The 24616-nt window shown below is 44.3% G+C and overlaps 2 protein-coding genes across 2 annotated transcripts; one reads left to right on the top strand and one right to left on the bottom strand.

Moving 5' to 3' along the window:
* Positions 1 to 1414: 1414 nt before the first annotated feature.
* On the bottom strand, positions 1415 to 11174 carry LOC127311453 (cycloartenol synthase). The gene is made up of 18 exons (XM_051341879.2): positions 10770 to 11174; positions 9625 to 9810; positions 9450 to 9539; positions 9186 to 9380; positions 8977 to 9061; positions 8733 to 8899; positions 7823 to 8011; positions 6924 to 7037; positions 6350 to 6472; positions 6135 to 6257; positions 5801 to 5899; positions 5187 to 5243; positions 4723 to 4769; positions 4489 to 4632; positions 4227 to 4404; positions 2303 to 2383; positions 2134 to 2217; positions 1415 to 1902 (listed from the first exon to the last, which is right to left on the bottom strand). Exons 1-18 carry the CDS (start codon positions 10971 to 10973, stop codon positions 1783 to 1785), a joined length of 2286 nt encoding a protein of 761 aa, XP_051197839.1. The 5' UTR covers positions 10974 to 11174; the 3' UTR covers positions 1415 to 1782.
* A 7515-nt stretch (positions 11175 to 18689) lies between these two features.
* LOC139833503 (uncharacterized) lies at positions 18690 to 20877 on the top strand. The gene is made up of 2 exons (XM_071823799.1): positions 18690 to 20119; positions 20197 to 20877. Exons 1-2 carry the CDS (start codon positions 19094 to 19096, stop codon positions 20875 to 20877), a joined length of 1707 nt encoding a protein of 568 aa, XP_071679900.1. The 5' UTR covers positions 18690 to 19093.
* Positions 20878 to 24616: the final 3739 nt, after the last annotated feature.

Here is a 24616-nt window from a genome sequence, read left to right as displayed (position 1 = left end):
CAGCCATTTTGTTTTCAAGAGGTTAGAAGTCCACTCCTTTTAGTTGCCAAACCGATAGAGGTAGACCAAGGTACTTAATGAGGAATATACAGGGAGCACCGCTAACCCAAGGAGCACATCATCCAAATCAATATTATCGCATTGAATGGGAACTACCGAGCTCTTTTGGAAGTTGATCTTCAAACCGGCAACCTCACCGAAGGTTGCATGGATTCAGAGAGGTTTTGGATATCCTCCTTGTAAGGGGCCACAAAAACACATGCATCATCTGCATAAAGCAAGGTGTGAAGGATGGCTGTCACCCTCTGATCTTATGGAGTAGATCGTTATTGGTGTTCAGCTCAAGGATCTTTTATAGATGGTCAATGGAGAGCACAAAAAGGAGCTGGGAGAGGCGGGTCTCCTTATCTTATGGCTCTCCCATGCTTCATAGGGTTGCCGGACACTCCACATGAGGATGAGGAGCTTAGGATTGCGGCGATCCAATCACGGAACCTTAGGGGTGTGGGGGGCGTGCATCCTTAAAAGCTGGAGGTGAACCCCCATCTCAGGGAGTCAAACGCCTTACCGATGTCGAGCTTAAAAAGGAGGGACTGAATTTCGCTCGCGTGTAGCCTTCTTGCGAGATTACGAGCGTGCATGAAGTTGTTATAAATATTATTTTTTATGAATGCACTTTGCGGGTTGGAGATGAGATCATTCATTAGGGGGGGTGGGGGGGTGGGGGGGCAAGCCAAAGCACAATCATATTTGCAATAATTTTGGCGATGGCATGGAAGAGGCTAAAGGGCCTAAAGTCGCCAATGCCCTCTGCCCCGTCTTTTTCCGGCAATAGGATAGTGTTTGCGTAGTTAAGCCATTGGAGGTGAGTCACATGAAGATTGTTGAATTGATCGATGGCAGCCAAAAGGCCCTCCTTGAAAACCTCCCAAATGTCTTGAAGAAAGCTCTGGCCACCATTGGTAGTACCGTAGTACAACAAAAGTATCAGGGGAATTAAGGAGCCACAAGCGGCGACCATATTCTGATGAATGGTATAACCCTTCAGAAGCACCAGATTCGTATGTACAAACTCACTTCTTTCTGTACTAATCCATCAAACGACTTCCCCTCGTATTGTAAGCATCAAGAGTTAGACTTAAAATGTGCTCGAACTAGCAGCATTATAAGTATTCTATCAAAGTACATAGAGTGTAAACTATAATAGTTTCTCATCTTTTATTCTATTTTCTTGGAAGGAAAATATTCATTGCCTTCTAACAGGCCTGAGATTTTTTACTGTTCTATATGGATGCATACATAACTGTCACTGATTAGGTTTTTAGTATTTTTTAGTATTTTTTTAATTCGGCTCAAAAGAAGCTCAGCATCTTTACAGGAGTATGAACAAACTCTGCACTTGACCTCCAGCTCAAGTCAAACTGAGCTCACTTATTCTGTAATACGAGCTGAGCTGAGTAGTCTAGATCTCGACTCGTTTTGGACCCCATTGTCTCACCCTAATCTAATGTCTCAGAGTAGAAATATTCAGTCTCAGGTTCATGATGAGGTTCAACCAGACAAGCAGGTGTTCACACCCAATACTGAGTTAGACAACTTTGCTGACTTGAATGAGGATTCTCAATCCCAACCTGGCACTATCTCAAGCCTCTGTTGATGAAGTGATTAATGTGTCACAGAACTCTGAACAGCTATTGCCTGATAGTCCTGAAGAGGAAGGTGACAAGATTGATATACCCACAGATTCTGAGATTCCAATGCACATGCCCAAGAAATGTGGTACTATTTCTTGCCCGCAACAAAGACTCGGCGACGATACTCTCCGAGTGCCCAGATAGGGAAGATGTTCCTGTACTGGGAGTAACTCATCGTGCAGTTTTTGGTCAAGACTCCCATTATCTCCTGTTAAGTGCAGCAAATACAAAATCAGCCGTGTACTATCAATTATCTGCTAATTTTGGATGTTAGCAGTTCTATGGTCAATCAGTAACAAGGTTTTTGCTGCTTGGGTTTGTCATGATGAACTGCTTAAAAAATGTTCACATTAGCACTTCTGTTTACAAGGAACCTTTTATTTTGGATCTATAGCAAAGTTTTTTACATTGAGAAGAAAAACATTTATATATGACTTACTTGCTGAGGAAATTCCCCATCCTCTGACTGTAAGTTGATCAAAACCTTTGCTGCTCGATGCAGAGGTGTTGGATCTCTCTCAGCCTGTACCCGATCGAGATTTAAGTACCATTCTGAATCAATTCATTACTTTATGGTATCACAATCCTCACGGTAATTGTAAACGCACCTGTCCTGCATCAATTAGGGTCAGCATGACCCAACCAGTGTTGACTGCATGAGCGCGCTTGCCTTCAAGATCGGTGTAAACCTAAGTGAATGCAAATAAAAAAAATGCTTATAGGTTGGAACGAAGTTTCTTATGATCCCAGAGAAATTATGTCAATCTAAGAATCAAGATGCATGAACACAATATCATGTACAGGGGAATGCAGCTGTTAATAAAGGTGAAAGTCGGAGAAAAAAAGGACGAATGACTCTTTACATAAACAATATATACATGACAGAACTTTTATCTCCAGTTGATGCCTGTTTCCTTGACCCGTACTAAGTTGTAGGAACATAAATTCTAATAGACAAGCTGTTGGGGTCTGAGTTAGTGTAAAAGTAGTGTCCTACTCGATTCTAGAGTGTTCTCGTGTATAAGTCAAGATGTAAGCCTAAGCTGAGCTATATATAAGCGGGTGTGGAAGTCCAAGTGACCAACCCATCCAGAAATTTTCCTTAAAATCCACTGTATCAGAGCCAGGCTCCTCCTCCTAGTCATAAATCCTAACCCAAGCCACGACTGTTCCACCACTGCAGCGCTAACTCTATCCTTGTCAACAACAGCAGCCACATTGTAGCCACTCAGGTGGCGGGAGGCCGCACCTCATTGCTTTGTGCGGGCGCTAGCAACCTCTGAGGTGAGTCGCGTGAACCTTGTGGTTGCTGCTCCGTACAGGATCATGCAGAGGGAAAGTAGTTTGGTTTGGAGAAAAAGAGAACAAGCAGACACAAGTGCAGGTAGATGCATATAGAGAAACAGAGAGAAAGAGGAAATATGCCGTTTATTCTGTATTGCTATGTTGTTATCTGGGGCTTTGGGATATGTACTGCAGAGGCAGAAACAAGATAGTCCTGCTGATGTTTGGTGATGTTGCTGCTGTTTGTAGTACTTGCAGCAAGGGGGAGAGATGATGATGCTTGAAGGGGGTGAGACATTCACTTCATCAACCAGGTGAGCCCTGAGCACATCTACATGACCTCACTTCAGCCTCACCAGTCAGGTTGATAACTGGGGGTTTGATGGAGAGAAGGTAGATGTCAAGGCTGGGACGGTCTTAGAGAGGCGTAGGACAGGTGAAAGTCAGGTGCTGAGAGGGGCATCGCACAACGATCGTGCTTGGTCAAGAAGCATCGACAAGGTGAGGCAGTTGTGGCTCTGTAGGAGCTGGTGAGGAGGGGAGGCAGCCCTGGTTCTGCGGAAACCGGATTAGGACAAGAGGCAATGATGATGCTCAAGCTGATGGTAGAAGGGATGTGGTGCCTCTGTTGTAGGTGCCGGTGCGAGAAGGTGCATGGTTGGAGAGGCAACCGTGGCCAAACGCGAGTGGGATTGGAGGTGGCTAGCTTGATGTAGAGGCGGTGCACGGTGATGGTGATGGCTTGCATGAGCCAGAACTTGGATGGTAAGAATTTAGTGGGCACTTGACGGCTGATGGAATAAGAGCTAGAGTAAAATGCTCTCATGTATCTTTGCGTACTACTGTACTTGTAAGCTAGATGTGCAATGGTAGTAGTAAGTGCCATGGAGTTGTAGCAAGATGGCTATGGTGGTTAACGCATGCCCATCTCGAGGGGAAGTGTTGGGAGTCTGAGTTAGTGTAAAAGTAGTGTCCTAGGGGAGTCTTGAGTATTCTAGTGAACTGTTGGCTTCTTAGTGTTCTGCTAGAGTTTACAGTGTTCTAGTGTATAAGTCAAGAGTAAGCCTAAGTTGAGCCATGCATAAGATGGTGTGGAGGTCCAAGAGACCAACTCATCAGGAAATTATCCCTAAAATCCACACAAATCTAAAATCTTGATTACATGATGATGACCAGCGGAACATATCAATGTACTCCAGGAAAAAAAGATTGAATGTATATCCACAAACTAGATATAAATGAATCTACCTGATCTTGACATGACAAATAGCTTTCTCCCCAGCCACCGAAAGCAAGCTCTTTTGACATCAGAAAGTCACATGCCTTCCTGATTGCCGGACTATTACTGAACGTCCTACCTGCAGCAACTAATCCCTTCACTCCAAACCATGTGCCATAGGTGAAACAAACACCCCAAGACCCATACCTACAGACAAATATATAGAGAACAATGCTGAATGTTATACTCATGTTGTACTTGCATTCTTTCACGTGAAGCCTGAAAACTAACCATGAACCATCACTTCTTTGAGAGCTCTCTATGTACTTGGCAGCTTTGTTGATACAGTTATCTACATCTTCCCTGCGGTGCCTAGGATAGAGCTTTTTAAATGATGTCAAGGCCTGAATTGCTGCTGAAGTCAATTCCACGTACCTGCCACGAATTGAGGGTTACATTTTTTCAGTTTATCTTCTGTCTGGATGCAGCATAAAAACCGACAATAGAAGGGTTATTGGACCTTACGGGTAATCAATCATAGTGTCGCTGAAGGTCTCAGAAGGGCCGATAAGCTGAATAATTCAATAAATCATACAAATATAGGTTAAACATGTTGGACAATTAGAAGGAAAAATGTTTGTAAATGAAAATTGAAGATCATATTATTCGTGCTCCTTTGACGTTTCAAACAAAAGCAACATTGAGTCAAAGTGTCAAGCAAACTTGTATTAATTCAACATGAGTTTTTTTTTTTTTTGACACCTTTACCGTAGGGGAAGCCCCTACGGTGTAATTTTTATATTAAAACTCGAGCACAGTACAAAAAGAGCAGAGAAATGAAAGCACATGAGTTGTTAATGGAGGTGCCTGATTTCTCTGAATTGGTATTCCATAATTTGAATTAGGAACTAGAAAGCACATGACTATCTCTATATGATAGCAGCAAAGCATGAACAATGGAGGCAGGGTCATAAAGAAGTTCAACTTACCTCTAGCCAGGCATAAGACCTTGTGAGTTCATATGTTGAAAAGCCACCATTTTCATTCTGTGAAGGATAAAAATATTAATTAGGCATGGCTCCTATGAAAGAAATGTGCATGGGGTATATGTAAGGAAAACATATAGAATAAAACTATGGCAAAAAAAACTTCGGTGAGTTCAAAATATATTTTCTTGGTCTTCAAGGAGTCTGTTCACGGAAGATAGATAGAGCAACCGGAGCAACCAATAAATGAAAAATACAAATTTCAAAGCAAGATGGTTTGGTGTTTAACTAATACCACTACTCCAATAATGAGTCTTGCTTTATGATTTGCACATAGTATTTCTCCTATAAATCATAGAAACATTACTCAATATGAACAAATATCACACCAGTTACCAGCTTGTCCTGAAGACACAAAGCACTTGCAGATAAAGTACGCTATTTGACCATAGATTCTTGGAACATGCAGCTACTTTACAATATTTTAAAATATTTGCCATTTTACAATTCCAAGGCTTAGTACTCACACGAGATGGCAGGTTTACAAGAACCTTCTTGCAGGAAAAAATCATAAAATACTTACAACTAAGACCATCAAAAAGTTTGAACATGTTTACCATCCAAGACATCAGAATATTGACAGCATCATAGAGTCGGTTAACTTCCATTGGTTCGCCCACAATTTCTGGAGAAATCTTGGATAGCAATAATGCAGCCTGAAGTTAAAGATAATATCAAGGATCAAAATATTTTAAGATGGTTATGCTGATGAACTTGATAGTTGACGCTAACACTCTGTGTCAACCTTATACACCTGAGAGTTACAATGATTCTTATGCATGACACAGAGCTTCCATATGGTGGCAGAACAAAACATCCAAGATCTCAAAAGATAAAAGTTTAAATTTCAAAATAAAGTTGCTTGTTGGTAATACAAACAACGTAAATCACCTTTAGTCCTTCTGCAGTGCAATCTGATACAGGCCAACCATGATCAGCAGTAGAAAAGGACCATCCACCTTTAGATATGTGGTGGTACCAATAACTCAGATCTCCAGGGCAGTCCTCAAGAACCTTCCATAGAAGAGCAAAGGTAAGTTCTCTGTACTAAGTACTGGAATTTTTGTTAATGTTGGCTGGTAAACAAAAAGGCATGTAGAATATACCTGTGAGTTCTTAATGTAGTTATGCGCTAGCTTAAGAGTGGGAGCGAACTCATCAATGAAGCCAGTAGCAACAATAGCTTGAACTGTGAAAGCTGTGTCCCAGAGTTGGCTGCCACCATAGCACTACAATATACAGAAACTTGATTGCTTACTGTCAAAGTAAAAGAAAAGCTAGTGATGGATGCACTAGGTTACATACATTTTGAAAGGTGGACTGAGATAAACAGAAAAATGGTTACTAGCTAGCAGAATATGATACAACACAATTTTCCATTGGCATCTAAATACTACAAAACATGCATATCGATAGGTTTCTTGTTGTAATGGCTGACAACGGAAAGTAAAAGAGGTAAACAAAAACTCATTAGGGCATAGAAGTGATGGGCTATGTCCCTTCACATGGAGGTGTGTTGGTAGCCCAACTTTAGCCCACGAAGTCCAACACTTCTGAAACGTTGATTGCAGATTGCATCCAGTGGCTGAGGTATCTCCTTGGGTGAGGATAGTAGAAGAAAACTCTAGCCACCACTCTTGTTGATAAAAGTAAGCATTATGTATAAGAAAAACAAATGACCTGCATCTTCATGCCATCTTCAGCAACCCACAAGTAATCATAGATTCTTGGAATATGGAGCTTGAATGCTTCTGAATTTGGATCTTCAATCCAGCAAGCAAGCATATTTAGTACCTGCAGAGATTTTTACAATGGTAGGCTGAACAATATGAAAAAAAAGAGAAATATTAAGCTAAACTAGGCATTAATGTATAAACTTCTGGTATAAAAGTTCGCAATCTACGGATAAGAATAACAAATCACCAAATATGACAGAGAATCCTTTCTCCGCTAAATAAACCAGATATGGAGAAAGCAACAAGTACAAAATGTGAATATATATGACTAAAATGACTAAGAAAACTACCATAGATATTAAGGCCTTAAGAAAGTTTCTGGTTTTGCTAACATTGTGTATTTGGAAAAGAAAAAAGGAAAGGAACTTCATAGTAATTAAGAAGCTTGACAACAGTGCTCGTTTGACATTTATATGCTTTAGAGAGGACTGTAGAGGTTTGGCACTGCAGTAAACTACGTTAGCATTGGATGGTATCCAGCGTCCACAAGTCCTTGTGGCATAGAACATGTTTCAAAAACAAATGCTATAACTCCCAAGATGTAATCATGGCATGCACAGTTGCGGCAGAAGTAACAATAATATATGTAGCTGCAATCACAGTTAAGTAGCAAGCTCTAGAAGAAATAGTTTGGTTCACATATAACACTTGGAAGCAGGTAAAGTACAGTAGAAACTGGAAATCTGCCCAGCAAGAGCAGAAATATTAAAGGGGCATGCCATAAAACAAAGAACTGCAGCTATGACATTTGCCTCTTTACAGATGCAATGGTCTTCTTGATTCCTGAAGTAATAAGTAAGAAAAAGGGAGAGGATCAACAAGCAATCACATTCTTCAGTTTACCTTGTTCACAGGACCAATACAGATGTATTGACTGTTCTCATCTTCGTAATGAACATGCTGCATCACATGGTTCAAAGCTTTCTCCCTCAATTTGTTCACAGGCCAATGCATCATAACTGGTTCGATACATGTACGGAGGGTGGCCCATAAGATATCCTGTATCAGTGGACGCGGATAGAACAGATCTTCCTACAAGAAAAGAACATGAAAAAACCCTCAAAGAAAAATCTTAGATATTATATCCTAAATAGACATCAAGCAGTAAAGCAAGTAAATAGAGCAGCTTAGCCTTTTATAAAGTTATAGTTAATTATAATAACTGCCAGATATTTTCACCAATTGTATAGGGTCGCAAGTTGTGACTAGGACAACAAAAAGACTAAGATCACATTCACCTACAAGATGCACCCCAATCAGTCACACAGACTAAAATAGTCAAGCTCATCAAGTGATCAATAAACACAGCTAACAAGCATGAAACTGGTATATGTAGGAGCCAGTCCCATGAAGCTTGTAGGCAGCTTATAGCTTCAGAGGATGAAGTTAAAGCCTTGAACCAAGAACTAGTAAACAACTGCATGCTACTACGGATATTTCTGAAACTGTATTATTCGAACAAGAACAGTTCACAACGCAAACTGCTATCGAAATAAAAAAAATGGCTATCTCAGCTTATTATGTTAGCAATGGGACTTCTTAAAGATTGTACTTTGGCAATGGGACTTGCTAAAGACTTGATACTTTTGGTAAGGGACTTATTGACTCTTTACTCGATGAGGACAACATTGGCAAAACAAGATCCACTTTGGTATTTTCCGTTAAATCATGGCCTCTTATGAACTTGTGCTATAGTGTTGATAATTTGGCCTACACACGTCAACATCAACAAGAAAGATTGAGTTAAGCAAACCTTAGCACAAATACTGCGAGCATTGTCCCAATCAACCTCGCTGTAGGGGACTTTGTAGAGTTCATCTCTTAGTTCCATTATGAGTGATGTTATTCGGCCGACAAACCTCTTTCCATAAACGTAGCACATGGGTAGATACGGCATTCGGCTGTGACACCACATCCGACCTGCACAATAGCAACAAGCATATGACCAATACATAACCTAGCAACACGGAAGAATGATATGGTAGTGCAAAACGAACCTGGGTGAATTGGCAGGCAATATGGCAACATCCATGATTCTGGGGGCATTGGATTGTTACCAGACCAATCAAATACACCAAGTACCTTAAACAAGTCAGAATTGGGAGGACTTTTTAGGCCTTAATCAGCTTGAACAAAAGGAAGCAATAATCGTACCGAGTAAAGAATGTTTTTTTTTTGCAGGGAGTAAAGAATGTTAATTCCATACCGCGAGCCAAAACTTTCCCCATGATGGTATATAAGTTGCTCCCCCGTGGTCTAATATCCAGTTTCGACCTTTTTTCATAGAACCATCTCCACTATCTGGTCCCTCTCCAAGCAATCTCAAAGAAATATAGGTCAGGGCTGAGCCTAACATGCTGCTTGGACCCTCAATGTGCAGTCCCCAACCTCCATCTTCATTCTACACATAATCACCGCAAAAATTGATTTATCTATTGTAAGTTGACACAGTTTGCAACTGGATCCTTGCCTGATGATTATAGAGATATCGGCGGATCTCCTTCTGATGTTCTGAAGATAAAACAGTGTTCAGTGCTCCAGTCACATATAGTGTTATAAGCTGAGTAAAAGATAAAAAAGCAATGAGTAAGTTCTCCATATGACGTGAAGAAGTTTTAAATGAACTGCTCAGCCAGAGGAAGTACCAATCCTGGCATAAGGAACATAGGACCACCATAATCCCCAGGCCAGTGTCCATCATGTGCCTGGAGAGTAGAAAATCTGCTGATCGCCCTTTTCAAAGAGGTCGACACAGCTTCCTCAGTGACATCTTGGTTCTCCTCCAGCTTGATAGCAGGTAGGTTCAACTTAAGTGGATTTTCTTTCGTGAACTGCAGGACATACAAAAGCCCAAATGCTATGAGCAATCGGGGGTGATGCTGTCGCACAGCAGAAAAGACACCAGTTTCGAGGCCAGCACATAGAACCGTAGCAAGTTGAAGTGAAGTAGTAGAAACAAAAAGGAAAGATCTCCCCACAAAAATCTCAGTACTGGAACGTCAGCATTGGTCTGCCCTACTGCTAGATACTGCTGGAACACTAACAAATGAGCTTCTGTTCCTAATTCAGTCCCAAAGAGTATTAACCATTATTTGGGTTAAGCCTTGAATCCAAAAGGTAAGTAAAATGACTAGTGGGGATAGCAGCAACATTTTCTGTTTTTTTAAGGGCTCATCTATGTCAGTTAAATAAGATTTTCTTTAGTCTGAATCAATTCAGAAAAATGCAATTAAACTTTTCTAAACTGATTGAGGCTTTAGAAAGAAAATCTCAGTAGACTGAGACTTGGTAAAAGCCTTTCTTGAAATACATGCAACAAAGTATGTTTTCAACATTGTAGACCTTCAAATCCAAATGCTCTTACAAATCTAATTTTCTACTGGAGCTGTAGCACACCTAGTTATTTCTGGGTTTCTGAAAGTTGAATAGGCGACATCCCCCCTCTCGTTTAAAAAAAAAAAGAGTGTCAGCACATGTTCATATACTTGACTATAGTTTGGGCGTAGTACTATATATAGTACTCCTACTTGTGATTATAATACAATTAAATGCTATCAGCAACGGGAAAGGAGGGCCGTTCGCATCCAGAATTTGGACTGGACGTGTGCAACTTGCAAGATCCGATCTGACTTGTTTAAGGCACTTGGTGTATTTGATTGGTTTAACTTGCATTCGGCATAGTTACTGCGCATGAAATCCCTGCCAAGCAGAAGTACTACTGGAAATCGGGGCACGCAACGAACGGACAGAGAGAGGGGGCGAGAGCGAGCAGGAGTGGGCATTCCGTTACCTGGATGCGCATGAGGATGTCAGCGCTGTGCTTGAGCCGGTGCCGCCCCGCGCTGGTGTACTCCCGGCGCGCGGCGTCGACGGCGGCGAGGGTGTCTGGGTCGGCCGCGTCGGGGTCGAACTCCCAGACCTGGCGGCCCACGTGCCCATTCTTGGTGCGCAGCCACGCGTCGCCCCCACCCTCCCCGACCTTCAGCCGCCACATCTTCTATCCCGGCGACGGTGGAGCCGATGAAATGTAGAGCAAAGATCACCGCCCGCCGCTAACAGGAGCAGAGAGTCAGCGCGAGCGGAGGAGCGGAGCAAAGGCGAGATCTGCTATACTCATATCCGCCGAAACAGGAGTTGACTAGATGACGCTGGTGGCCTTGTCGTGGCCTGACCATCCCTCTGTCTCGATTTTTCCTAAGCGGGAATGGTAAGCCTTTTGATATTTTTTAAATATAAAATTAATAATTAAAACACAAGTGATTTTTTTATAAAACAAAAGTGATATATGAAAAATTGTGATAAAAAGTGAAACTAATGATGTCACTGCTGATGTCACTCTGGTTTATTTCACAAAAATATTCGTCACTTCTGTAGGTGCAGTTGCCTTTAAAAACAGATTTTCGATAAAACTTGGTTTTGCTTCTCTATCGTCGCAGCACGTTGCACATGGGAAAAATAAAGAAAATAAGAAAGTGTACAATGTAAAAGTTAAAATATATAAATTCATTAAATCTATCATAAATATTTAGCGTGATTTTCTCTCTCAATCGGGTTGGTAGGGCCGAACATACTTTTAAAATAAGTATCGCTGTCTCATAAAGATATGGATATATCTAGAACAAAGATACTCTTTTCATTTTTGTTCATTGATTTTAATTTAAATAATTTTGTACTAAAAATTTGGAGCTAATTAAAAGAGAACAGAGGGATTGCTCTCGTTGTCACAAAAATGCCCGGTTGGATCGAGGGTAGCCCTAACGACCCGATACATTTTATGTCCGCCCGCAACGGTTTCAATTTTGAACCAATTTCACCAATTAAAATAGTGGTTCCAAATTTTGTCCAATCGCAAAGTGCATATAAGTACGAGCTAGACAGGTTGCAAAAGGGGCACAATCAAAGTAGGATAGATGTGGACGATCAAGTGTCAGGTTTGTGGATGATGGCTCGTTTCTTATTGAACCATGCTCTTTGCTCTGGATCTATGATGCTCAAGTCCGCAAACATGATCCGATTCTCCTACGCAATCAACTCGGTGAAAAGATCGTATGCTGCACTAGAGGGGGTGATTATGTGCTAACAAATTTTTAGTTCTTTTTCAATTTAGACTTGACACAAAGGTAAATTCTCTAGATATGCAACTATGTGAATTTACCTATATGACAAGATCTACAACTAAGCAAGATATAGCTAAACAATATATAATAGAGCAATCAAAGATAGTGTACCCGAGAGTGGAGCACGCGGAGACACGGAGATGATTCTCGTAGTTCCTTCCTTTTGAGGAAACGTACGTCTACGTTTGGAAGAGTGTGGTCGCCACGAAGGCGAGACCAATGCCACAAAGGCCTCACTTAGGTCTCCTATGAGCAACGCCACAAAGGTCTAACCCACTTCCACTAAGGGATTTCCTCGATGCAGAAATCGGGCATTTACAAGGTTCTTGGGTCACACATCCACAACCGAATTGGAGGCTCCCAATATCTGTAACAATACAACAACAACAAGAACAAGAACAAATCAACCACAAGCAACTAGGGTTTTCAAATGGAACACTAGCAAAGGGGTCCTCAAGCAAATGAGGGGGAAATGTATATCGCTTCGGTGAAGATGTTGATCGGGGTCTTCTCCTTAGATTCTCCAAAGATCAACAGTTTTGGATGGTTGGAGGAGAAGATCTAGTGATTCTTGTGTTTCTTGAAGTGGCTCTAATGGTGGATGAACTTGAGCAAGAATAAGCAGCTTGAGGTGGAGGAAGAAGGGGGGTATTTATACCCCTCCCAAAATCGAGTCGTTACTGGAAATTTGGGGGCGGATTATCCGGCCTAAGTAAGGGCCGGATTATCCGGGCCCCGGATTATTCGGCCTTCTAAAAATGTCCGGCCAAATATCCGATCTGGATCCATGGGCTTACTGAGAGCTCGGCCAAAAATTCCTTAGCCGTTTTTTCAGGGGACGGATATTTTGCAAATATTCGGCCCCGGATTATCCGGCCTGGGAAAATTTCCTTGCTTCCTTTTCTCTTGTTTCACAAAACAAATTCAGCCACATATATATTCTGCACTATATCAATGCACATTAGTGTATCACATATATTGTCATCAAACATACAAAACAATAATCCGAGAGATGTTCTTTCACTCAGCAGCGGCCTCCATCTTCTGGGCGTCTATGGCCTACTTGGTTAGGTCAATGAAGGTGGCAGCGGTGGCCTCTTTCTCCACCTATAGTTGAGACAAAGTGATAGAGGTCATACCGAATACCGTAAATCACACACCATATCATAAACTTTGGTCACAACATATAGAATTCCCATAACGAATTCTGAAATCCTTAACAATATGTCTCACAACCACACATAGAACATAGTTTTAAACAACCAAACCAAGCCAAATAGTTCAAAAAATGATAAGAAAGAGGGCACAAGCAATAAAGGAATGGTAAACGCATATGCTTGTGCCCCACCCATGCAAAGCCTGTAGAAGTCCTAAATAGAACACTTCTCCCCCTTTGGCATAGAAACGCCAAAAAGGGAAAAGAGCGATGCTACTCGTCCCATGGATATCACTCGGAGCCCGTCTCGGACTCATACTCTTCAGCACTGTCAGCAGCTGGTGGAGAGTCACGAGAGATGTTGCTCCTCTGAAGACGCTGCTCGATGTCAGACCACTGAACCTGAGAAGAGTGCCATCCACTGTAGGCGGGGTGAACAAGAGGCCGAGGAGGAGGACCTTGCTCACCACTAAGGTTGTGTAGAACAACCGCCTGAGTATGTTGTATATCTGCGCGCTGACGGATGGCCTCGAAGCTCTCCTTGTGGATCTCGATGTTCATGCACAGGACATTGCGCTAGAACCAGTTGAGTTTCTTCACTTCCCTATGAGCAACAGAGCGACCGGGTGCATGGGCACTAGAGCGAGCATCTCCCATAAATGAACCAACAACTGGGGCAGCTGGGGCAGCAGTCTTCCTCTTGATGTAAGCCTTCTTGAACTTGTGATCCACAAATGAAAACTAACTCATATCTTCCGCCACAAAAGTGTTATTGATAAGAAGCTGAATGTAAGGAGCATATGGCATAGAAGTCCGGGAAATCATGGCATCAAAGATCTCACGAAAGATATAATCCATGAAATCAATGGTGAAATCTTTAGTCTCATCACCATCATGTGCACACTCAAATGCAAGACGAAGGAGGTCCACGAGTGCACCCCAAAGAGCATCATTGTTCCCACCACTTGGAGCAATGGTGGCCCTGAAGAAGCGGATCAGCTGACCATAAATAGGAAGCAGTCTAGTGATAGTGCCAATTGCTCCAGTCTCGTCGTAGAGATCATAGAGCACATCCTTGTTTGTGTGCTGAGGACCATGGAGACGTTGACCACCTTCAAAGGGATAGCCAAGAAGCTCAGCAAACATGTGGAAAGATGCCTCACAGGGAGAAGAGCCAGATATCCACTACATGGTGCGATCTTTGTCCTTCTTGAAGGCTAGAGTACCATAGAATTGCTTAATCAGTGGAATACTGAAGTCACACTGGACCTTCATGAGCTTGTGCAATCCCATCCGCTCGGTAACCCAAATGGCATCCTCAAAGTGATCATTCTAAGAGAGCAGTTCCACATCAATAGCTTGCATTGGCCTCACCTTCTTCATGGGTTCATAGATGTCCTTGTAAATGAAAGTCTGCTCCATGCACCAAAAGCAAGGATCCTCATTGTCCAGCTCCCGCTCGACATCCTCATACCAGTTCTTCTGTCTGAGGGCAGCATATGTAACAATGTCCATGTTCTTGTAATTCACCCTTGTTTCCTTGCCTTTACACCTCAGATTGGCGGACTTCCTGGGACCCAACTCATCACTTGTCCGAGAAGCCCGAGGGCGCCTCCAAGAACCACCACTTGTGAAGTGACATAGAGGGATAGCATGTAGGAGAGTAAGCTCATAATTCATGTATTGATACAGTAGTGTACTATATATGCATACTATGAGTCGATAAAAGTTTAGATAAGGCAGATCAAGAAAGACTGCAACGGCAACAACTCTCTAGGCCGGATAATCCAGTGCCCCAAAGGGGGCGGATAATCTGGCCCGGCCGGATAATCCGGCCATCCCGCGGGGGGCGGATAATCCGGCCATGTGAATCTGCAGCAAACTCGTCAAATCCTAGTCTAGCACCAGATCAGTCTCATAGCATGTAAATGTAGTACTCTACACACGATTTGGAACTACTAGACACCATCTCAACCAAGAAAATAGCATATACAATTCACAACACCTAGTGTTAGGGATTGTGAGTTATACCCTCATCCATTGGAAGAACCGCTTGGTGAAGATGAGAGCTAGGGAGAAGGAGAACCCGATCTAGCCAACAACGTCGAGAGGCGGCGGACGGGGAGGCTCCGACGAGGAGAGGTGTCTCCGGTGGATGTGGGGAGAAGAGAGAGAGGCATGTGGGGGAACTGGCTGGTTTGCAATCACCCTCCCCGCGGCCTCGACCAAATCCCACGCAACCGGACTAGGCCGGATAATCCGGTCAGGCCGGATAATCCGGTCAGGCCGGATATTCCGGTGCCTGCTAAGACCGGATTATCCGGTGTTCTGGAAAAATTCCAGAACACTGGAAATCTGGCCTATCTTTGTTGGGCATTTGCACATAACCATATGTGATGCAATATAATATCACGGCATATATAGGATGCAAATTGACCAATAAGATTAGACAACCAAGAACATCCGACCGAAGACACTCAAACTCCAAGTTTTTACCAAAACATGACTTAAAAGCAAGATGGAAATGGCTATAGATGAGTGCATGATTGGGTTTAGATAGCACAAACTGTTAATGGTACAAGATCACTCAAGTTTACAAGATTTGAGCAAATAAAGGCCAAACTAGAGTGATTTCCCATAAGAACATGTATATGTTAAATAAAGTCCATTAAGATCCAAATAGCACAAACTCTTCACAAAGAAGAATGTGGTGGCCTAGGCCACCATGTATGAGTGTTATGGTATGGCACCGCGAAGATATATCTTGGTCCCAAAACTAATACTCGCCATTGAAGCTCACATATCAACACATGATATAAAGATAATGATTTCTTACTATCGTCAATATGGGGGAGGGATAGCTCAATAATTTAAACCGCACTCCCCCTATCTCCATGCCCACATCTAAACCAAATAAAGTTTTGAGAAGAAGGTGTGTTTGCAATATGGTCAAGCTATACTCCTTGAATCAATGATATTTAGCTCATTCGTGAAATAGCAAAACCTTGCTTCATCAAGAGGCTTCGTGAATATATCGGCGAGTTTATCTTTGTTTGGAACATAGCATAGCTCAATATCACCACGGGCAACATGATTCCTAATGAAATGTTTCCGGATCTCAATATGCTTCATTCTTGAATGTTGCACTGGATTATCGGCAATCTTGATGGCACTTTCATTGTCACATAAAATAGACACTTTGTCACAAGTGACATCGTATTCCCTTAAAGTTTGCCTCATCCATAACAATTGAGTGCATCCACTTGCGGCGGCAACATATTCGGCTTCAGTGGTGGAGAGAGATATACAATTTTGATTCTTAGAAGACCAACATACCAAGGACCTACCAAGAAATTGGCAAGCCCCGGAAGTTGGTTTCCTATCATTCTTGTCTCCCGCCCAATCTGCATCCGTGCATCCATTAAGAAAGAAACTTGAGCCTTTAGGATACCAAAGACCATATCTTGGGGTATCAACCAAATATCGAATGATTCTTTTGAGAGCAATCATGTGGATCTCTTTAGGAGAAGCTTGATACCTTGCACACACACCAACACTCAACACTATATCCGGTCTAGATGCGCAAAGGTAAAAAAGGATCCAATCATTGAGCGATATACCTTTTGATCCACCTATTTACCATTGGGATCTAGTGCAAGATGACATTTTGTAACCATTGGAGTGGCTACACCCTTCATTTCCGTCATCTTGAACCTCTTGAGCAAGTCTTGGAGATATTTTGCTTGATTTATGAAAGTCCCTTCTCTCAATTGCTTGATCTCAAAACCAAGAAAGAACCTCATCTCTCCAATCATAGACATCTCAAACCTATCGGTCATAAGCTTTAAAAATTCATCATTGAAATCTTTGTTAGTAGAGCCAAAGATAATATCATCAGCATATAATTGGCAAACGAAAAGCTCCCAATTGACCCTCTTAGTAAAAAGAGTGGGATCTATTAGCCCAACATCAAACTCACTGTCTATCAACAATTCTTCAAGGTGCTCGTACCAAGCTCTAGGAGCTTGTTTGAGACCATAAAGTGCTTTATCAAGCTTATAGACGTGGTTAGGAAAGTCGGGATCCTCAAACCCCGGGGGTTGCTTAACATAAACCTCTTCATGCAAAGGATCATTAAGAAATGCACTTTTCACATCCATTTGTTGTAACTTAAATTTATGATGTGATGCATATGCAAGAAGGATACAGATGGACTCAAGGCGAGCCACGGGAGCATAAGTTTCTCCAAAGTCAATTCCTTCAATTTGAGAGAAACCTTGAGCTACCAATCTTGTCTTGTTCCTCGCAACAATTACAAACTCATATTGCTTGTTCTTGAATATACATTTAGTGCCTATAACATTGCGGCACTCCTTTGGCTTTTCTACTGAAGTCCATACTTTTTTGCGCTTGAAGTTGTTGAGTTCATCGTGCATAGCCTCCAACCAATCCGGATCTTCAAGAGCTTCAAATACTTTCTTTGGTTCCACTAAGGAGATATAAGCATGATGATTGCTAAAGTTAGCCAATTGCCTTCTTGTGGAAACTCTTCCTTTTACGTCACTTAGGACCTTCTCATGAGTGTGTTCAAGAATTTCCAAGTTCCCATCTCTTCTTGCAAGACGACGGGCCTCGATCTCCTCCTTGGTTCTTCTAGGCCTTGGAGGTATCACTTGATCAACTTGATCGTTTGCGTCCCCGTCTTGACCATCAACTTGAGCTTCCTCAAATTATTGAGTGTGCTCAAAATCATGTGCTTGATCTTGGACATTATTCGGTGAGGAGCAAATATTATATGGATACTCATCGAAGTCATCATGAATTCTTGGTTGATATTGTCCTTGATCTTGCACACTAGAGGGAGGGTCTTGTTCTTGTTCTTGGGTTGGTGCATCATTAGCTTCAAGAGATGGAGTTTGTTGATGTTGTGAAGATGAGGGCTCCACCATAGTAGAGCATAGTCCTTCCCGAGACGCCACATCGTGTCCCTCAATGGGGCGGAAAAATCCCACACCCATTCTTACTATGGCATCTTGAGGTATTTCATTACCTGCATAAACATCAACTTAACCAACTTGGGAGCCATTATTTTCCTCAAACTTCACACTACAAGATTCGATGATAATCTTGGAGGATATATCAAAGACTCTATAAGTGTGAGATTCGGCACCGTAACCAACAAATATACCCTCCAAAGCTTTAGGAGCAAATTTAGATAAACGAACTCCTTTGATTTTATAGAAACACTTACACCCGAACACCTTGAAGTATGAGATATTAGGCTTTTCCCGTTGAGTATTTCATATGGAGTCTTATTCAGGCCCTTACGGAGCTAGAGCCGGTTAGAAGAATGACAAGCGGTGGAGATGGCTTTGGACAAAAAATTATAGCGGGATTTGTACTCCACCATCATAGATCTTACCATATCCATAAGAGCATCTCCACTCGTCCCCCCGACGAGGCCCCCGAGCGACGTTTTTTCCATCCGGACGGCGAAATTCGGCCCAGTCGCGCCCCCGGTTCCTCGTTTTCGTCCGGATTTGGCCCTTAATCCATCCGGCGAGCCCACGCCACCCCCGGCCCCCCGGGGCGCGCTCGGGGACTCCGGACGAAAGATTTTGGCGCGAAACGGCGTGTGGACCCGCGTAGTCGGCGACTGGAAAACCAAATCCTGTCGATTTTCCCTCCAAATTGCTTGCATATCCCCATTCCCTCCAATTTGCTTGCATATCCCCATTCTCTCCCGCCGAAATCCCCCAATCTCCTCGTCTTCCAGCTCCAGTTCCTGGCGACGTCTTCTCGTCCACCACCACTCTCCTCCTCGTCTTCTCGTCCACCACAATGCCGCCGAAGGCGCCGGCGAGGAAGATGCGGGCGAAGAAGACGAAGCCGCCGGGCATGTCGAACGCCGAGTGGGCGGCGGACGAGAAACGGCGCGAGGTGGAAACAAGCGCCAGGGCGGAGAGGGTGAAAAGAGCCGCCGCCAAGAGGTCGGCGGAGGCGGCCCAGGACGAACAAGCGAGGCTGATCAGCATGGCCTATAGCGGCGGCATGTTCCCCGGCCAATGGCCGACGCAAGGTACAACAAGTTCCCCGTCTTCCTTCTCACCTTCGCTGTACTCGCCGTCGCCGACTGCCGTGTTCCAAGAGGGCGCCTACGTCCAACCGTCCAAGCCCACACCGTCGCCGCCCGAGCTTGACGTCGGCGGCGGCGGCCTGTTCGAGGGCACCTCGCCGGCCCTGCGACGAGGGCCGCTCACGTTCGGTGCGATGGCGGCGCCGAACGAAGAGGAGATCCACGAGATGATCACCTCCGGCTCCACCGCCGCCGCTGCGAGCCCGGGGTTCTTCATGACCGCCGCCGCTGCGTGCCCGGGGTTCTTCACGCAAGAGGAGACGAGGGCGACGGCAGCTGTGGCGGCGCGCAACGAGCATCGGGAGGATGTTGCCGACGGAAGCCAAGCCGTCGAAGAAGAAGGCGAGGAAGAAGAAGAGCCAACTGAAGCCGCCGCCAACCTGTCGAAGGGGAAGAAGAAAAGGAAGAAGGACTCGCCGCCTGCCGAACCGCGTATCAAATGGACGCCGAAGGAAGAGGAGTGCCTCGCCGAAGCTTGGATGACCGTGTCCACGAACGGCATAATCGGGGCCAATCAGTCGTTCGACACATACTGGTTTCGAGTGAGGCAGGCATACGAGGAACGCAAACTCGTCGATCCCTACTTCAACAAGACGAACATGAACGTGTACCGGGGAGACAAGGCAATGGCCACCCATTGGGGGATCATGCAGACGGCGTGCAGCAAATGGCACGGCGTACAGGAGGAGATCGACAAACGGCCGATCAGCGGCCACGACTTGGAGCAAAGGGTATGCTCCGCCGGCCCTACACCACCGAGGTACATCGTCGTTAGCTGACCCGTATCGCCGTGCTCTTTTTTCCCCAGCTGCGCCGAGCTTTGGACATGTACACGGACGACACCGGCCTGCAGTTCAAGTTCCTCAACGTCTACGCCCGCCTCGAGAAGTGCGAGAAGTGGAAGGAAGTTCGCACGTCCCTCTCGAAAAGCAAGACCGAGCAGTACAACCCCGACGCTCCGCCGGCTTGCGCGGCGGAAGGGCGCCCTGAGCTCGGCCAGAAGAAGCAGAAAGAGCTCAAACGGACGGACAATCCCGCCGACAGGATGCAGGCGTCGATCGACAAGTGCTGGGCCGACTTGAGATCGCACGCCGACGGGAGGAACGACAAGTTCGACGGCAGGTGGCGGGAGATGCTCGCCAACCAAGGCGCCCGGATCGCCCTGCTGAAGACGACGGTGGCGGCGAAGAAGAGGAACACAGACTTGGCGTTCCTCATGGGCGGCGGCGACATGGAACTGATGGACGAGGAGACGAGGAATTGGTACCAGGGCCACCGCAACGACATCCTCCGAGCCACTACGTCGTCTCCGCCGGCTCCTACCTCGTCTACCTCACCATCTACCTCGTCGACTGCGGCTGCTTCGACGTCCACTGCCGCTGCTTCATCGTCGCCCGCCGCAGCCGCTTCGGCCACGGCGTGGGAGGAAACTGGTCCGTCGGACACCGCCGTGCCGGCCGGGACTGCCGACGAGCCTGTCTCCGTGTAATTTCCCTCCGATCGCCGATCTGTGGCTGATCCTTTTGCTCCTTTTGCCGATCAACTGGCCGTACTTGTAGCACAGGACGGCGATTTGTTTGAATTTAAACTCTATCCGCCGAACTCCGGGTGGACGACTGGAAATATGGTACTCCCCACGCCTTAATTTCGTCCAATCCGGCGGTAGTTTCGTCCGGATTTGGGCGTGGGGAGCGCCAACGAGTGGGGATGCTCTAAGAGTCTGGTTTTTCCTCTCCGCAACACCATTTTGTAGAGGGGTGTATGCAGCGGAATATTGATGTCTTATCCGCTCATCACTAAGAAAATCATTGAGTGTGTAGTTCTTGAACTCGGAGCCGTTGTCACTTCTTATTGCCAATATAGAGAGGTTGTGTTGACGTTGCACCTTGGTGGCAGCGTCAATGGAGATTTGTTGAGTCTCATCTTTCTTCTTGAGAAAATATACCCAAGTATATCTTGAATAGTCATCAACAATCACCAAGCAATGTTTCTTCGCACCAAGACTTGCATGAGTGGTAGGACCAAAGAGATCCACATGACGGATCTCCAAGATCCTCTTGGAAGAGATAATAGTCTTGCTTGGGTGCGGAGAGTCATGCATTTTTCCTTCAACACAAGTCCTACAAACACGATATTTGGCAAAACAAACATTCTCCATTTGTCCCACAATATGGTTCCCCTTGTGAAGACTTTGCAAAGTTCTCATGTTGACATGGGCCAAGCGGCGATGCCACAACCTCCCCACATCTGCCTTTCCAAATATGCACATCGCACTTGACGTGGTGGCCCCCGATAAGTCCACCACATACAAGTTGTTTTCGCGATACCCAACGAAAGCAACTTTTAGAGTCTTGCTCCACAAGAGGACCACAATATCATTATCAATAAAGACAGTGAAACCCATCTTGCCAAGGGCGGAAATGGAAAATAAATTGTAACCAAGGGTTTTGACAAGCATGACATCCACAAGAGTAATGTTGTGTGCAACCACAACCTTGCCAAAACCCAATACCTCGGATGTTGAATTATCGCCAAAGGAGACACTGATTTCATGGATGTTAGGAATCAACTCCTTGACGAGATCCTTGCCGTCGGTCATATGACTTGTGCATCCACTATCAAGCACCCATTTTGAACCTCTGGCGGCATAGTCCTACATGAGATCAATTCTTGGATTTAGGTACCGATTTTCCAATGGGTCATCTTTTGTTAGCAACAAGGGTCTTTGGGACCCAAATAGACCAAGCAATATAACCATCATAAGGGCCAACATATTTTGCATAAACATCACCATAATAATCGTTAAACAAAACATAGTGAGGGTTAGCAATTCCCGCATCATCATCATTAATTGTTTTGGCCTTTGGGGCATCACCAATAATGACAACTTTCTTCTTTTCTTGTGCGGGCTTGGCCTTCTTCTTGTTTGCCTTCTTTGCCTTGGCATTAAAGAAAATGCCCTCCTTCCCATTGTTTGACCTTTGCTTACTCAAGAGGTCATCCAAAAATAACTTACTTTGGGGAGAGAAGGCCTTAGCATGTTCATCCTTCAACCTAGCATTTTCCTCAACAATATTTGCATGAGCACAAGTAGAGGTAGAAGAGCTAGGCACATCATATTTAGAAAGCCTAATTTGAAGTTGCTCATTAGACTTGGAGAGGAGAGAGTGTTCACTCTTCAAGGCTTTGTGAGCCATGTCTAGTTCATCTAGATCCTTCACAAGTTTCTCATGATCAACACCAAATTTGGCCTTTCCTTTTTTTAAGCATTTTTGCGTTATCCCTAGAAAGATCTCTTTCTTTGGTAAGCTTAGCAATTTCATCTTGAGGCTCTTCAAGAGTTTCTAGTTTCTCTTCAAGAGAAGCTATAGTTTCTTCTCCTTCCTCAAGGGCATTTTTAGAGCGGCTATTTCAAGATAATCTTCTCTATCTATTTGACATTTTTTATCAAGGATATCATCTAGTTGTGCTAGATGAACCATGAGAGCCCCAACATGCTTTTTAGTGTCACCTTTCAAGTTAATAATGAACTCATCGAAATCAAGCATTTCTTGTTTCATTTTTAAGCTAGCATGATCAACCAAAAAAGCATTTGCTATGTTAGGCATAGAGGGGTTAGGGGATGATACCTCTGAAGATTTATCCATGAATTTCTTCCTTCATGTGAATATCCTCATTGGGGGATTCAATTGGTGATGAAGAGTTGGTGGAGAGGGAAGCAAGAGCAACTGCTGAGCGCGGAGTTGATGAAGGAGAATTTATGCGCAACGTTGAGTGGAACCCCAAGAGGAAGGTATGATGAGCACAGCAGGAAGTTTTTCCTCAGTAAGAAACCAAGGTTTATCGACCAGTAGGAGAAAAACGTTCTCTCCCAAGGTTTTGCGAACCAACTCGTGGCAGAACGCACTGCCGGCATCAGCAGCAACGTGGAGACCTGCACACAAACAACCAAGTACTTTGTCCCCAACTTTCAGCGAGGTTGTCAAGCTCACAAGTTTTGCTGAAAAGAAAGGATTAAACGAACTGATACGTCTCCGACGTATCGATAATTTCTTATGTTCCATGCCACATTATTGATGTTATCTACATGTTTTATGCACACTTTATGTCATATTCGTGCATTTTCTGGAACTAACCTATTAACAAGATGCCGAAGTGCCAGTTCCTGTTTTCTGCTGTTTTTGGTTTCAGAAATCCTAGTAATGAAATATTCTCGGAATCGGACGAAATCAACGCCAAAGATCTTAGAATCCCCGGAAGCATCCAGAACACACCAGAGAGGTCAGAGGGGGGCCACAGGCCCACCAAACTCTGGTGGCGCGGCCAGAGGGGGCCGCGCCGCCTATAGTTTGGCCCCCCTGTCAGCCCTCTGCGCCGCCTCTTCGCCTATATAAAGCCCTGGATCAGAAACCACGATGCGTTCGACGAAAACCACAAAAACCTTCCGGAGCCGCCGCCATCGCGAGGCCAAGATACGGGGACAGGAGTCTCTGTTCCGGCACGCTGCCGGAACGGGGAAGTGCCCCCGGAAGGCTTCTCCATCGACACCGCTGCCATCTCCACCGCCATCTTCATCACCGCTGCTGCTCCCATGAGGAGGGAGTAATCCACCCCCGAGGCTGAGGGCTCCGCTGTAGCTATGTGGTTCATCTCTCTCCCATGTACCTCAATACAACAATCTCATGAGCTGCTTTACATGATTGAGATTCATATGAGTTTGTATCACAATTTATCTATGTGCTACTCTAGCAATGTTATTAAAGTAGTTTTATTCCTCCTGCACGTGTGTAAAGGTGACAGTGTGTGCACCGTGTTAGTACTTGGTTTATGCTATGATCATGATCTCTTGTAGATTGCGAAGTTAACTATTGCTATGATAATATTGATGTGATCTATTCCTCCTACATATGCATGAAGGTGACAGTGTGCATGCTATGCTAGTACTTGGTTTAGTCTGTTGATCTATCTTACACTATAAGGTTACTTAAATATGAACAAATTGTGGAGCTTGTTAACTCCGGCATTGAGGGTTCGTGTAATCCTACGCAATGTGTTCATCATCCAACAAAAGTGTAGAGTATGCATTTATCTATTCTGTTATGTGATCAATGTTGAGAGTGTCCACTAGTGAAAGTGTAATCCCTAGGCCTTGTTCCTAAATCTTTGCGTTACTACCGCTTGTTTCTTGTTTTCTTTGCGTTACTACTGCTGCAATACTACCACCATCA

The sequence above is a fragment of the Lolium perenne genome, chromosome 7 (assembly GCF_019359855.2).
Source record: "Lolium perenne isolate Kyuss_39 chromosome 7, Kyuss_2.0, whole genome shotgun sequence".
NCBI classification, from domain to species: domain Eukaryota; kingdom Viridiplantae; phylum Streptophyta; class Magnoliopsida; order Poales; family Poaceae; genus Lolium; species Lolium perenne.
This window is presented reverse-complemented; position numbering and strand designations above follow the sequence as displayed.